The 15,761-nt window shown below is 39.2% G+C and overlaps 1 protein-coding gene across 1 annotated transcript; it reads right to left on the bottom strand.

The window, feature by feature from the left end:
• Positions 1-14,542: 14,542 nt before the first annotated feature.
• Positions 14,543-15,271, bottom strand: LOC118752003. Its single transcript, XM_036486830.1, has one exon. It carries the CDS (start codon positions 15,269-15,271, stop codon positions 14,543-14,545), a length of 729 nt encoding a protein of 242 aa, XP_036342723.1.
• Between the last annotated feature and the right edge of the window lie 490 nt (positions 15,272-15,761).

Genomic DNA, 15,761 nt, shown 5'->3' with positions numbered 1-15,761 from the left:
ATTAATTCTAAACTACAGTGTAGTCAGAAAATTCTTCTTCTTCCGTAGAACGTATGATTGCTTTTATTATTAACACTATAAAGAATATGACTAAAATTATAGCACAACACTTTCATTATATTTTAATCAATAATGTTAATCGTTTTTGCAAAACGTTTTGTTAAACAAAAAGGCCTAAAATTAACGATAAAAACAAAATAAATGTATTGTGTTATAATTCGTTATATGTTTTTGCAGAGTGGAGAATGAAAGCAAAATCGCACATTCTACGAAACAAGCGCAGATTTTACGAAAGTAATTTCTTTAAATACACGAATTATTTCTGTGCTTTTTACAAAATTTTCGTAAAAAAAATAAATAAATAGTACGAATTTTTTTAGTAAATAGTACGAAATTCTTTAGTAAATAGTACTAAATTCTTTAGTAAATAGTACGAATACATTCGTAAAATGTACTCAAAATCTGATGCCTCATATTTTCGTTGTATTTACGAAAACGGTTTTGTAAAATCAACGAAAACATTCGTGGCTCAAAATGACGAAAAATTTCGTAAGATTTACGCAAGTTTTCGTTATATTTACGCAGATTTTATTTTCAGTGTAGTTACGTTTCATTCTTACCTCGTCCATTGTGTTCATTTACTTTTTATGTGTTCGTAGCAAAAGCGACCACCTGGCAACCTGTCAGCAGTGTTGCCGTTTTGATACATACTTCGTTTTTTTCCCTCAGTGTAAATTTGGATACATTTTCCCATAAGTAATTGTAAGTTGAAGGACATTTTTTTTATTTATAAGAGTTTGCTGCTCATCCTTTAAGCAAGAAATTTTCATTTTGTCGCTTTGAAAAATTAAATTTTTAGCTACATAAACGTGCATTTAATAACACCAAGTAGTTTGCAAATTTTAAAAAGTTTTCCGACCTGTAGTAGTTAACTGTAATACCGAGAAATCAACTTTTACATCCCTAGCAACCCTTCTCTTAGCAGTCAAAGGAAATTGACAACCATGCCGACGAATAATTTTCAACTATAACATGACATTGCACTAAAAATAACTTATAACTTCTAAATTTTCAGTTATATGTCGTTAAGCGAGAATTCAAATAGACATTTTTCTTGAAGGCGGAATTTACAGACAAATACCAGATTTTGAGAATTTTTTTAATTTCATATACCTTGTTTATACATACGCAGGAACCGCATTAACAAAAAGCCGATTTGCCTCTACACATATTTCTTTCAAGCGTTTATGCCTTTGTCTTTATACCGCACTCTCTGAAACCGTATTTAAAACTAAACAAAATTTGCTGTTTTTATTTAATATTTCTTTAATAATTAATTTTCGCGGTTGACCGAAATGTAAGCGAGCAATATTTCAAATTTATTATAATAATAATTCAAATTTAAAACGGGCTGTATGAAGAAAATCAGCACTTCTTGTGAAATTAGTGATGTGTTTATACGTGTTTTCTAACCGATGTGAAAAACTAAAAACCGATTTGAAAAAAATTTCGAGCCAATGCACTTTTGAATTTCTGAGCGTATTGAAAGTTGGTTTATGCATCCATTTTGAATCACAGCGAACTTGATCAAAGCGCTTTATGTGTCGGTATAAACAAGGTAATAGATGGCTCCCAATCCAACAGTTTGATTGATAAATATTGTAACTCTAAAAGCCGGAAATAAAAATTTACTGAACTAAATGTAACAGGTCAAAATTAGTTTAAATTAGTATGATTTCGAGAGACTAGGAAGCATTTTTTGCATGTATTATTTGTGGGAATCTAATCGTAGTAATAAACATCGAACATGCGGAAACTTTGGCCCGTAGTTGTAGTCAGTATTTTTTCCATTCTTAGAAACAGATCTGGGAAACAAAGGCCTGTAGTTATAGTCAAAATTAAGTCGACACTAAAGTTAGTTGCAGCTTTTTTGACAGATATCCCATTGAAAATTAAGGCAAAAAGCTGCAGTTAACTTTAGACATCGACTTAATTTTGACTATAACTACCGGCCTTTGTTTCCCAAATCCGTGTCTAAGGATGGGAAAATACTGACAACATGTTAATAAGTTTGTTATGGGGCCGAGTTTGTTTTCCATAGATGCACTGTGTAAAAATGTCCGCTCTTTCCGGTAGATACATTTGGATACAGTTTTCGATTTTTATACCCGAGCGCACTTGTGCACAAGGGTATTATAATTTTGTTCACATAACGGTTGTTTGTAACAGCCAAAACGAATGGAGATAGATATAGAAATATATAAACATAAATGATAAGAATGAAAAGATAAATCGATTAAGCGGTGACTGTCCGTCCGTCCGTCCGTCCGTCTGTCCGTCTGTCCGTCTGTCCGTGAACACGATAACTTCGAGAAAAAATTGAGATATGTCAACAAAATTTGGTAAGTAGGTTGATCTATTATTTTTTATTGCCCAAATAATAGACATAAGAACGATTATAAGAAATGTAAACATAACAAAACTGTCAAAGCTAAACTTCAAAATGGGGGGAATTGCCAGATGAATGTACGTAACCAATAGTTATTCAAGACACGAACCATCATATCGGTATAGACACGAATTGACATGGCCACTATGAAAACGCCACACTGACATACGATAAAAGAATCGGTGGTCGCATACTACGAGGCGAGAAAAATATTTTTTTTTTTTGGAATTGGAAACGGAGCGAACCACACTAATCAGCCCTCGCAAGAACGGAATTACAACCAAGTAATTAAAGTGGATTAAAAGCTTGTATTAAAAGCTAGCGACAGTCGGGGAGTCGATACTCACCCCTCAGTGGAAATTAATAGAGGCAAAAGGTGCCGTCACATTCCTTCCGGCAAATCCCCAGCCATGTTGTTGCGTAGAATAAAGAAGTTGTGAGCATCAAATCTGGACTATTCATTTGACCGCAATTAGGTCACCATAAGCCGGTAATACAAAATCATTACACGTAAGTCAGCCACTTTCTTGCCACCATCCATTGGAAACGAGCTATCCATCAACCGTAAATAAAGATTCCTGTTTGGACCGACAAACCAAGGTCAAGCAAATCATTGGCGCCCAACTAAAAGTGAAAAAGAATAAGTTTTCGTTGAACATAACCACACTTAAGCCCGGCATAAAATATCCGCGTGCTCAGCTGAGGGAATATAGCAATTTCATCATCGAATCAATTTAATACATCATAAGATTAGATTCGAGGAAAAATTAAAATCTTTTAGTCGTTTTTCTCTTTTTGTTGGTCACAAAATTGTACGTCGGTGAACCAAACATATTGGAGTTTAATAGATTTTTGATAAATTTTTTCTTTTAGAAATTTCGCTATTATAAATCATCATTGAGATTGAATCAAATAATTATCTTTTGATCATCGATCTGCGATGCGAACACCATTGATCAGCAGTCATAACCATTCTCGTTCAGTTCAGTTCGCCAATTCTGAAAAGCAAGTTAATTGAATTTTTTAATCAAGTAACACCACACATCAACGGTCAAGATTTTTGAACCGATCATTTTTCTTTTCGTCTTTCGGTATAAGTTCAAGCAACGTAACCGATAACACGGTCAATATTAATTGAACCAAACTATTGTTTTTTCTTTATTTTTGTAACTGGGTATTAATTCCCAATAAAATTTGAAACTCGTATCAAAGTAATCTCGTTTAACATTCTCAAACTGGTTGAATATTCTCAGTCTGATTTGGTCTTCCGGTAAATTCGGGGGTGGATAGTCTTGATCTTTGTTGCGTACCTTGTTGGCGACAGAAGGGACCGAAGGAGATACAGGTAATACTCCCAAGTATTCAAGGCCTTCGCTGCATCCCGGGAGCAAACAACTTGGTCCATAAAAATATTCGAGCTAGTGCGTTAAACGCCATTCTCAGCCCACGTTCGGTATAATATTAAACAAAATTTTGGACCGAAAATCACATGAGATATACAACCAATTGAGCGTGACTTTTTTTGTTAAACTAATTAGATTTAAAGCAATATTCAAATAGTGATCGATTTATGCGGCATTATTTTTGAAAGTGGATATTCAAAACGACATACTCATAGAATAAAATAATAATAATAATAAATAACAAACTGAAGTAAATACTGTACTGATTTTAAATCGAGTACCATCATCTTATAACATAGACTTTAATAGTACGAACTTTACGTCTACCGTTGGCAGAATTTTTTTAATAATCGGAATTTACAACTTGGTATTTGAGTCTTTGAACATGGAATTGTTTCCCATTCTCGATGCAACTTATTTGACAGACGAACAGCGACAGATCGAAGGGGAGATATATAACCTATATCCAGCGCCGGTTCAATGGACCGACACCGAAATAGCCGGCCTCAATGGTAAAATATCTGCTTACGTTGGCCAACCATGGCTGATAAAATCCCATGCCATACACCAAATGAATGAGTTGGAAATATGTGAGAGAGCATATCGGGAACTGAAGGCGAATGAGGTGTTAAAACCTCAGGGTCGTCTTCATCAAATGATACATTTTTGTTATCGAACCGCTCGGTTGAAGTTAAAACCCGAGTCGGCGTCACGCCAGGCAGGTCTGATCGGAAAATTTCAGTCGAAGATTCGTGAGCTTCGGATGTCTTCACCGAATACGGGACGTGCGATCCCCAATTAAGTTTGAACTCGACCTTCCATGGTTTTGAGAACGAACGGGGAATGATGAGTTCAACTCAAAATACTGTTCCATCACAATATTTACCCTTAACCATACCAGATTCGATTCCAAACCAGAATATACCGACTTCGGTTCAGGCAACTGAACCACGGTAAACCCTGACCACCAGTACGGTTAATTCAATATCTCAACCAGCAGTTCTCAATTCAGTGTCAGGCGGAATGGAACCAACACCCTCATTACACCAACTGTCTGTAATGGTGTCTGAGTTGCTGAGAGCCCAAACACAGATGCAACAGCAAATGATCCGTGATCGGATTCAGTTGCAGACACAAATTCCTGACGTTCGTGATATGAACCAAGCCATGCCAACGACCTGGAATCATACCTGGATACCACCCTCGGTGGATCCTCCGCATGGTTCTTTAGGTGGTCCTTCAACCTTACAAACTCAAACGATCAATACCTACCGTGGTCTTAGAACGTCACATATCCAAGAACCAATTAATCAACCATCTCATTTATATCCGAATTATTCGCTATCCGGTCCACCACAATCACGACCAAATCAAGCCACTATATTCGACGAATCTGCACAAGCGGATGCAATGGATAGGAAATTCAGAGGCTTACCATCATGGGTGGGACGTGCTCAATTCGATGGCGTTCATGTGAACGAAACATTTCTATCGGTTGAAGATTATTTGGCTATTATTGGCTCATTTCGATATAAGATTGGAGTACCCGACCACGAATTGGTTACGCGTTTGATGCCCACACTCACGGGGGCCGCTCGACAATGGTACTTCACCGAATTGAGGAACTTCAGAGATTATCAAGATTTTTGCATGAAACTTCGAGCTCGTTTCCTCAACAAACATACTCGGGAACAAGTAATAATGACATATGCACAGATTAAATTCGACCCACGTTCGCAAACACTGCTGAAACATATCGATGACTTGACATTCCAATTGCAGGGTAATTCCTGTGGTCTGGATGAACGGGACCACCTCGATATCATCATTGGTACCTTATCCGATCATCTGCGTGAACTCGTCCACACTCGACAAGTCCAGACGTTGGAGCAATTGCGTGAGTTCGCTCAGCGAATTGCACCACATTCGTTCATTGTTGCCACACCCCGTCCGGAAAGAACCCGTTCGGATAGACAGCGATCAGCGCCACGGGAAATTTCGGTAATACATGATCCACCGGATGAGTCTTCACATTCGGAATATACCGCTTCGTTTCCTGGATCCGACTCCGATAACAGGGAATGTGCATACGTGAACAAACAAAAGAAACCAATTAAAGCATCTCAGAAACGTAGGTATTCGAAACCAGTCGAGGATTATAAAAATTACAAAAATCCAAAGGGGAATGATACGAAAGTAGGAACTATCGTCGACCCATTTCTTGCTGTTGAGGGCGACGAAAATGTACGATGTGCAAAATGTCTCGTGTCGAATCCAACCGAATAGGGTGATCTGCTATAAATGTACATGACCGGGGGTTACGTCTGATCAATGCCCGTGTTCAAAAAAACGCGTAAGGGAGTCGATTGGGAATAGTGGTCCATCGTACTCAGAGTCCACAACTTTATCTAAATCCACTGTCTCTAACGATCCGCACTCTACCGAAGTCCCTCTACAGATCGACAAATCTTCAGTCCCGAATTCCAATAATAATTCTACTCTGATTCTTAATGAATCTAATCAAATTCAAAGAGATGGCAAAGAACCATCAACTAAATGTTCTGAACGAACACTACCAATTACCAAACCTACTTCAGCTCCAGTCCCTACTAACCAGCAAGACGCAGTCAATCAAGTTAACCAACCACGACTCCGCGATGTTTTCTTTATCTCAGAGATATGTTTGACATATAACATTCCGAACGATTGTCGCGATTATCTCACGGTTATGGTTAACAACCATTCTCATACGGTTTTACTCGATGGTGGAGCCGAAGTCACAGTCATTTCACAAACATTTTATGAGAAGTACAGATGGGGGCAGTTACAACCTACCAAAACCTCCATTGGTCTTGCCGATAATTCGATTTCATTTAAGGCCATTGGTAAAGTGGATGTATTATATACGGTCAGTAGTCTTACCCGACTGGTGCCAACTCTTGTGGTACCTATCTCACTGAGACACCCAATTATGGGACGGACATTCCTTGAGGCCTTCTTTTTCGAACTGGTGCAGAACCAAGAGAAAGTTCAACGATTTTTAAAACATACAGCCAAAGGTGATACTGAAGAAGTTGCATCTGCTGAAGTCGAAATGGTTACGGCGGATAAATTTATTAATTTTTGTAACCAGCCACCAGGGAGTGGGAAAAAACAAGCTCAGGTATCATCTATGAGTAATGATCTGGAGCCAATTGACGCTTCCACACTCGGTTTCGAGGGTGAACTAGATACCCCAAAAATAACGAGCGTCAGCCTTTCACATAATCTCACCCCAAATCAAAGAAAAATGTTGGACGCCGTTCTCAGACTTTTTAATCCAACTCCTGAGTCTGGTCCTTTAAACGTCACTAATCAGATCGAACACGTAATTGATACGGGTGATGCAAAACCCGTAATGAAACGCCAGTATCCAGTATCGCCATATGTGGCTGAACAAGTTCAAGCCGAATTGGATAAAATGCGTAGTCGTGACATCGTTATGACCATCGAAGAAAGCCCTTGGCGGTCACCAATTCTGGCTGTAAAGAACGAAGACGGAACGTATCGCGTGTGCTTGGACGCAAGAGAATTGAATAAAATTACCATTCCAAATACCTATCCAATTACGGATACTAACCAAATTTTAGCACGATTTTAGCGATTCTTTCAAATTACTTTGGCAAAATCGAGTCAACTGAAAACCGCTTTTGCATTCGGTAACAGACTTTATGCTTTTCGTCGCATGACGATGGGGTTGAGAAATTCACCCGCCACATTAGCCATTCTCATTGATAAAATTTTCCGTGATTTGGTTCCACATGCATTCGCATATGTCGATGATTTCATAATTTGCACTTCGACGTTTGAAGAACACGTTAAGATATTGGCTATTATTGCAAAACGTCTGGCGGGGGCCGGCTTAACCATCTCAACATCCAAATCGAATTTTTGTTGTAAACGATTGGAATTCGTGGGCTACGTTTTGTCTCAACAGGGTTTATCTGCGAATCCATCTCGTATCCGAGCGATTGTTGAATTTGCACGGCCCAAAACGGCAAAAGAAGTCAGACGGTTCGTTGGTGCAGCAGGCTGGTACCGTAAATTTATTCCAAATTTTTCGGAGATCACAGCTCCCCTTTGTGAATTGTATAAAAGAAACCGAAAAGGACCCATTGAATGGAATACCGCTGCTGAACAAGCCTTTCTCAGACTCAAAGAGTGTTTAACTACCACTCCCGTTCTGACTATGGCCGATTATTCAAAACCATTCAAGGTTTATACCGATGCCTCGCTTATCGCAGCGGGAGCTGTTCTAGTACAAGAACATGATGGGAATGAACGTGTAGTTCAGTATTTTTCTAAGAAATTCTCGAAAGCCGAACAAAATTACACAGCATCTGAACGGGAATGCCTAGCCGTTCTCTTAGCGGTCGAAGAGTTCCGTCCATATTTTGAGGGTTGTGAACTGGTTATGGTAACGGACCATGCAGCTTTGCGCTGGCTACAAACTCTCAAAGAACCAACTGGCCGTTTATGCCGTTGGGCGATCCGATTATCACCATACGATCTCAAAATTATTCATAAACCAGGAAAACATTTGGAACTTCCTGACGCCTTATCTCGTTCTTTTGCTCTTCTCAACATCGTTCATAGAAATCCAATTGACCTTCCGAGTAATTTTCACGTTAATCGTATCCCAATCACATCCGTGATCAACATTGACCAAAACACGTGCGATAAATGGTACAACAAAATGCATGTCATGGCCTCAAAACAACCATTAGATAGATATAAAATCGAGAACAACCTTCTATATCATCGATTGAAATTTTCCAATCAAAGTGCGGAAATACTGTGGACACTTTGTGTACCATCTTCTGACAGAGCAAAAGTCCTCGATGAAAATCATAACCAATATTCGCATCAGGGTGTTTGGAAAACTTATAGACGTATCTCACAACGCTATTACTGGCCAAACATGTATGAGTCCGTTTACCAGTACGTTCGGCAATGTGAACTATGCCACCGCATTAAACTAAGAAATGAGAGCACCAAAACACCTCACGGCGAATATAGAGAACCAAAACGACCGGGTAGGCAATTATCGATTAACTTCGTCGGTAAGCTGCGCATGTCTAAAAATAGTAAAAAATCGACTGTTACTCACGATATGTCTGGGCCCAGACCATGAAAAATGCAAACACCATATCCGTAGTCAATTATCTTCGACATATATTCACGGTGAATGGCTGCCCCGAACTCATTATATCAGATAATGGTACTCAATTCATCAGTCAAACTTTCGCAAAGCTTTGCGCCGATTATAACATCAAACACATGAAAACGCCTTTGTACCATCCACAAGCCAATCAGGTCGAGGCGACAAACAAAAGCATTAAACTTGGATTACGTGCTCATATGGCTGACCTTCTTGAACATTCCCCCTGGGAAAACCATTTTTCTCGTGTTATTCATGATATTAACACTTCAGTGCATTAAGCCACGGGCTGCACGCCATATTTCCTGCACACTGGTCGTGAATATGTGAAAGATGGAAACGAATATAAATTATTATTGGATGTAAATCCATACCATACACAGGATGTGGAATAGCGTAAAGTTCTGGCTGATGAAATTCGAGACAAACAGTTCGAAAATTATCAACAAACCGCACAACGGGCATTTACCCGCAAAAGAGAACGCCATTTCGAGATAGGCTCGGAAGTGTACATTCCCAATCCTAAACAGTCCGTGGCCGGAGAGGGCTATTAGAGCCTATGTTTCACGGAAACTTGGTTCGAATTCATATGAACTGATCGATGCTAAACACCGAGTGCTTGGCAATTATTCCGCCGATTTAATCACAACACGTTAACTCATTCAGTGCATTCGCCTTCTCAAGAATTTCGATGAATATATGGCGGGCCTCCATACTCCATTGATTCTGCCTTATTACAGGGTACCCGGCTGGAATAAATTAATTAAGTTTAAATTTATTATATCCATAGTTTTGTTATATTATATCCTCAGTACATTGCTAGTAAATCGATCAAAGCAAACAAAAAAAGATTCATAACCAAATCATTTACCAATGCCTTTCATCTACCGTAGCTTATGTAATGCGTACTGAAACTAAATACGAAAGACGGAACATTTGTACATACATATGCGCTTAAAGGCGAACTGAACGAGTCAGGATGGGGTTGATGAAGATCATGTAGAACGATTTCGATGTAAGGTCTAACGTCGATCAAACCAAAGCCCGTGAATCGCATTCGAACCATCATCCTCATACCCTACTGGACGCTCCACATTTTTCTTTTGTTAACGTGTCGCTCAAGATGAGAGGGGGATAATGATTGTTATGTTACTGCGTGTTCCGGGCGGTGGTCGTCGGCCTAGGGGTCTGGCTCTTGCCACTAACTCGCTCCCGCAGTCACAAACAAAAAAAGGCATGCCTCCTACCTGGCATGGAAGAAAAATAGACAGAAAACAACAGCGGTAGAAACAGTCCTGTCCTGTTCCTTCCCTACTTCAAGATGGTTCATAAAAGTAATCGAACACCAATTGCATCATAAATATATTTCCTGAGTTTTATTTATTTTTCTTTTCTTAACCTTACTAACAAAATCTAATTTATATTCTTAATTGTATATCCCTATATGTACATATATCGGTACTATAATATCCCCCCCCCCCCCTCTTTTCTTTTAATCCAACTCTACTATAACAAAAAGAATTAAAGGCGAACCCGACTTGACTACCCTAATAAAGAATCTGCAACTATGCTATATTTCGCTTTATTAAAAGTTACTCCACGAAGGAGCTCATAAAAACAAAATAATATATGTATATACGTGTTAATATATGTATATGTTTATGTACACTCACCTTGCTTTTCCACCCGTGTTGGTACCAACATGCGGAGAAGGAAGCTGAAAATTAATAGGGTGAGAGAAAAAGTCCTACATATACATATGCACGTCATATAAAAGTTGGAAGTGGGGAGTGCGATCTTCCTTCCAATTGATCTCGTTAAATCTTGTAGCGACTTAGTTCCGGTGAAACTTCAATCGAAATAACACGCGTTGCCGTACTCCAAATAAAGAAATATATTAAAACTAATTGTGTTAGACAAAATAAACGCGAAAACTAGTGCGGAAAGTGTACAATTCAAATAAAGTGTTTGTGTTTACACCGAAAAAAATAAATTCATAAAAAAGAAAAGAAAGAAATTCATGTGCAAAATTTATGGCGTGTAGGTGCGCCGATTAAATAAAAATTCTACAAATTCATAAATTCAAAAAGAAAAGTAAAATAATATGTTCAAATTTATATGCATACATACGTATGCGAAATTTAAAAGTGGCTTTTATGCAATTTTGACGGGTCGTAACCAAAGCAAAAAAAAAATATAATAAAAAAATTAAATTATAATACTAATGGACTTAAATTTAACGCGCATTAGAAACACGCTTAGTGCGCGGAACGCGAGTTGGCTGGCAGGTGAGTACGTTAGCTAAGTAGCGAGTAGGCAAACGCGGGTTATTCCCTCGTTTCCAATGGCTCTCAGCGGCTCCTGTCGCTGCTGAGCTCAACTTATTCAGCACGGCCCCTTCTCGTTCCTTTCTTAGCTCTGGAAATCTTCGGTGTTAGCAGTGCCTGGTGTTAGTTGCGCCGCGGAACCTTTTTGGTTTCTCCGCCAACAGCCCATGTAAGCGAACAGCGCCTGTAAGCGAACAGCGGTGTCTAATGTTATTCGTGGTTTACATTTGTGTACACGCACATATGTACATATACATACATATATGCAGATATTTCTGCATATACACCCTGCAGTAAATCGCGCTAGTTCAGGACTAGCGCAGAACTAGCTCTTTAAGAGGCGGTACTGGTTCTCGATCTATCCCAACGCAATGCTTTCAACTGTCTCTTTTTACATGGCGATGTCCTACGAAGTGGAAATTGCCCTCCTCTGCAGAACTTTCGAACTAGTTCTAAACTGGTTCCATTTTGGACAGTTCTGGGACAGTAAGTTTTTCTATGAGAAAAAATTTTAAAAATCGATTATTAGATTATTTTTCTATTCTAAACTGGTTCCATTTTAGACAGATCTGCGACAATAAGTTTTTTATTCAAAAAAATTCTGATTATTCGATTTTTCGATATTATCTCGTTTTTTTCTGTTCTTTTACAGATTGCCTTCTATTAAATTTTTATTTATTTTGTTTATATTAAGCGGCACTCAATTTATGTTTTTTAAATCTGAAAATCACAACTGCCTCCACCGCAATTTGAGCTCGTTACCAACGATATTAGAGGCGGAGGTCTTCCCGCTGAGCTATTTTCGTATTGTACGAGAAGTGAGAATTTGTGCATTTACACACCGAGAGTTTCAATTGTCCCTCTCTGCAGCCGTTTTGCACTAGTTCAGAGATGGTTCTGAAATGTGTAGGACGGAACTAGCGGTTTAAGAGAATGTCTCTAAATTTTACTGCAGGGCATACGCTCACGTATCTGCAGATGTACAAACGCAATTTTGGATTTTTATACCCGAGCGCACTTGTGCACTAGGGTAATAACACTGTGTACACATAACGGTTGTTTGTAACAGGCAAAACGAATCGAGATAGATATAGACAAATGTATACATAAATGATCAGAATGAAAAGAGAAATCGATTAAGCGGTGACTGTCTGTCCGTCCGTCCGTCCGTCTGTGCACACGATAACTCGAGTAAAAATTGAGATATCTTAACGAAACTTGGTATGTGCACTTCTTTCGGGCGTAGGACGGATGGTATTGAAAATGGGCGAAATCGGACAATAACCACGCCTACCTCCCATATAACGCTAATTTTTAAAAATACGAAAACTGCGATATTTTAGTAACTACTGAAGATTATTCACTCAAAATTGATATTTGCAATAATTTTTAGACAAAAAATAAGAATATTATACATTTTTGGAAAATGGGCATAGCCACGCCCACTTATGGATACATGTGCATATCTTGGTAACCGCTGCACCAATTTTTTCCAAACTTGGCACAGTTGTTAGCCTTGCTACAGCATACCAAATGGCCGAATTTTTAAAATCGAACAATAACCACGCCTACCTCCCATATAACGGTAATTTGGAGAAATACGAAATCTTCGATAAATCAATAAATATTAAAGATAATTTACTCAAAATTGATGCTTGCAACAATTTTTACCAATAAATACGTTTATGATAAAATTTTGGAAAATGGGCGTGGCACCGCCCACTTATGATCACATACATGTATCTCGGTAACAGTTCTACCAATTTGTACCAAACTCAGTATGGTTATTGTGCTTGCCACATAGAAGCAAAACGTTGAAAATTATTGGAATCAGATTCAAATTACGACCACTTTTCATATAACGGCAAATTTCAGAAATGCTCGAATCTTCAATATTTCGAAATTTAAGGACGCTAATTTACTCAAAATTGATACACACCGGCTTACCATGCAGTGGTAGCTTTCGCAAAGGTGAAAATCATATACTTAGTACCTGCGCCGGGTATTTAATGTTCGGCTCTGCCCGAACTTAGACTTTCTTACTTGTTATTATTATTATTATTATTATTTTTTTTTTTTGTACGTTTACTTTAGTATTAATTCACTGTAATTAAACATGGTGGAACAATACCAGGTGAAGTAGTCAAAGCGAGAAGGCTGGTTTATTACTTAACCTGTTTATGGCGCCAGGGTAATTACTTTTGATTCATATGAACTCTCAATGAACTTCATACCTTGGGTTGGCGGAATCCCTCCAAATTTTTGTGGGCTGATGTCTGCTGAAATTAGCTGGTGATGCGGGATTGTTCTCGCCGTCGAACTGCTCCTGATCCAAACTTGAACACTTTGCGATTCGCTTCAGACCAAAACAACTACGTTTATTCTGTTTACACGTAATTTTTTTTTTTTTTAAGCTAAAACTTTTCCGCGGCGCGCTGATAACTTTAACAATCTTCAGCATTCACTCAACTGTGTCTCGCAGCTTCTTCTTTCCCCAATTTATAGCATCTGATGATTCCGTTTACCCTGGTAGATGCAATTCGGTCCGCAAACGGTGATCTTACCGCTTTAAAGTTGCACCTCTTACTTTCCCCACCCTCAAGCTAACATTCCACATATACATGTATAAATTCACTCTGTTGTTAACAGAAACAGATCGTCCATACTCACACACTCCACCCACATACATACACACACACATGCGCCTAATTAACAGCAGGCTGTTCGTTACACGCTCGCAACCGTCGATGGTGCCTACGCTATGGAACGAGTGCGCACAAGAGTTCATAACGCAGCCTGACCATATTCCTCTCTAGCGCCCTATGTGTGGCTTCGACCCATGACCTGTTGCTGGGCCCTATTCCTTAGCCTGTTGTCATCTTCTTCACTCTCCCTACTTAAAAATCATCTAATTTACCTGGTAAAAACTTAGCCTATCACTGGGTAAGGTTTGTAAAGGGGACAAGACACGGTAGAAGGGGTGTATAAGTACATGAATCTGCGAACTTAAGTTGTGTCAATTTGAGTATTGTCAAGTATAGTTATCTTTTTTTGTACACATAAGACGTACACTTTCTACACATTCTTATCGGACAGAAACCACTATCACAAATACAGACAAGACAAAACATACACTTACACCTGGATCCGACCTGCTGAGTGTCTATGCTACAAACATGTCTTTCGCATGGTACACGCCTAACTTCTTACCAGAGGTGTCGCCTAGTTCATAAAGCGCTGTGTCAACTTTTCGTAATATGACGCACTGAACATTCTTCGGCGCAAGTTTGGCATTATAATGGTCCATCAGCGAGCTCTGTCTAAAATTGCGGCGGTACACTAACTGGCCGATTTTAAATTCAATATTTTTCGTCCTAGTATTGTAAACCTTTTCGCTTATGCTATGTGCTCGTTTTAGTTCGCTGAATATCTTATCCCTAATCGTTTGATGCTTTTCTAGACCCAATTCTACAGCGCAGTCAGTGTCCTTGATGGAACCTAATTTTTTAAGCACGTCATACGCCGCGCCGTGTTGCACCATCGGTATTCCGAACACTGCGTAGTATGGAGATACACCTATCGCTGAATGTGTCACAATTCTCAAAGCAAATGCCGCGTCACTCAAGTGCTGGTCCCAATTTCTTTGACTACTGCCTATATAAGATCTTAGCATTTGAAGAACAGACCTATTCACGCGCTCGGCAGCATTAGTTTGAGGTGAATAGAATGCTGTCTTTATATGCTTAACTCCGTAATTCTCTAAGAAAGCCTCGAACATGTTGGCAACGAATCGCTTCCCATTGTCTGAATGTAGATATTCCGGGATCCCGAAAACATGAAACACCTCCCTTTCAAGGAACTTGACTACGTTATCGGCCGTGGCCTGTCGCATGGGTTTAAGAAAGACAAATTTGGAAAAATGGTCAAGACAAACGAACACAAACACATTTCCATCCTTGGTGCGCGGATATGGTCCCATAAAATCGACATATACACGTTGGAAAGGTCGCTCAGTCACTTGTTGTTTACCCATTGGTGGCCTTTTGAAATTGTTTTGGGTCTTATTAACCTTGCACGGGCCAGTAATACTTTTCGCGGATCCTAGCTAACGTTTTGTGGATTTCCCCGTGTCCAGCTCATGGCGAACTATGAGCAGTTTCCACCAGCCCCATACGCAGCTCCGACGGTCCTTTTGTTGCGTTAGCCATTTGAGGCTAGCGTGATCCGTGATTATGGTGAATGGTAGACCTTCCACATAGGGTCGGAAACGTTTGACACTTAGCACGGCGGCGTAGCATTCTAGCTCGGGCACGCTATAGTTTCTTTGTGCCTTATTCAATTTCGCTGACATGTACGCTATCGGTCTTTCTTCCCCGTCCAGT

Source organism: Rhagoletis pomonella, unplaced genomic scaffold (genome assembly GCF_013731165.1).
Source record: "Rhagoletis pomonella isolate Grant_MI unplaced genomic scaffold, Rhpom_1.0 Rhpom_scaffold_01151, whole genome shotgun sequence".
NCBI classification, from domain to species: Eukaryota; Metazoa; Arthropoda; class Insecta; order Diptera; family Tephritidae; genus Rhagoletis; species Rhagoletis pomonella.
Note: the sequence above shows the minus strand (reverse complement) of the source record. Positions and strands in the feature narration are given on the sequence as shown.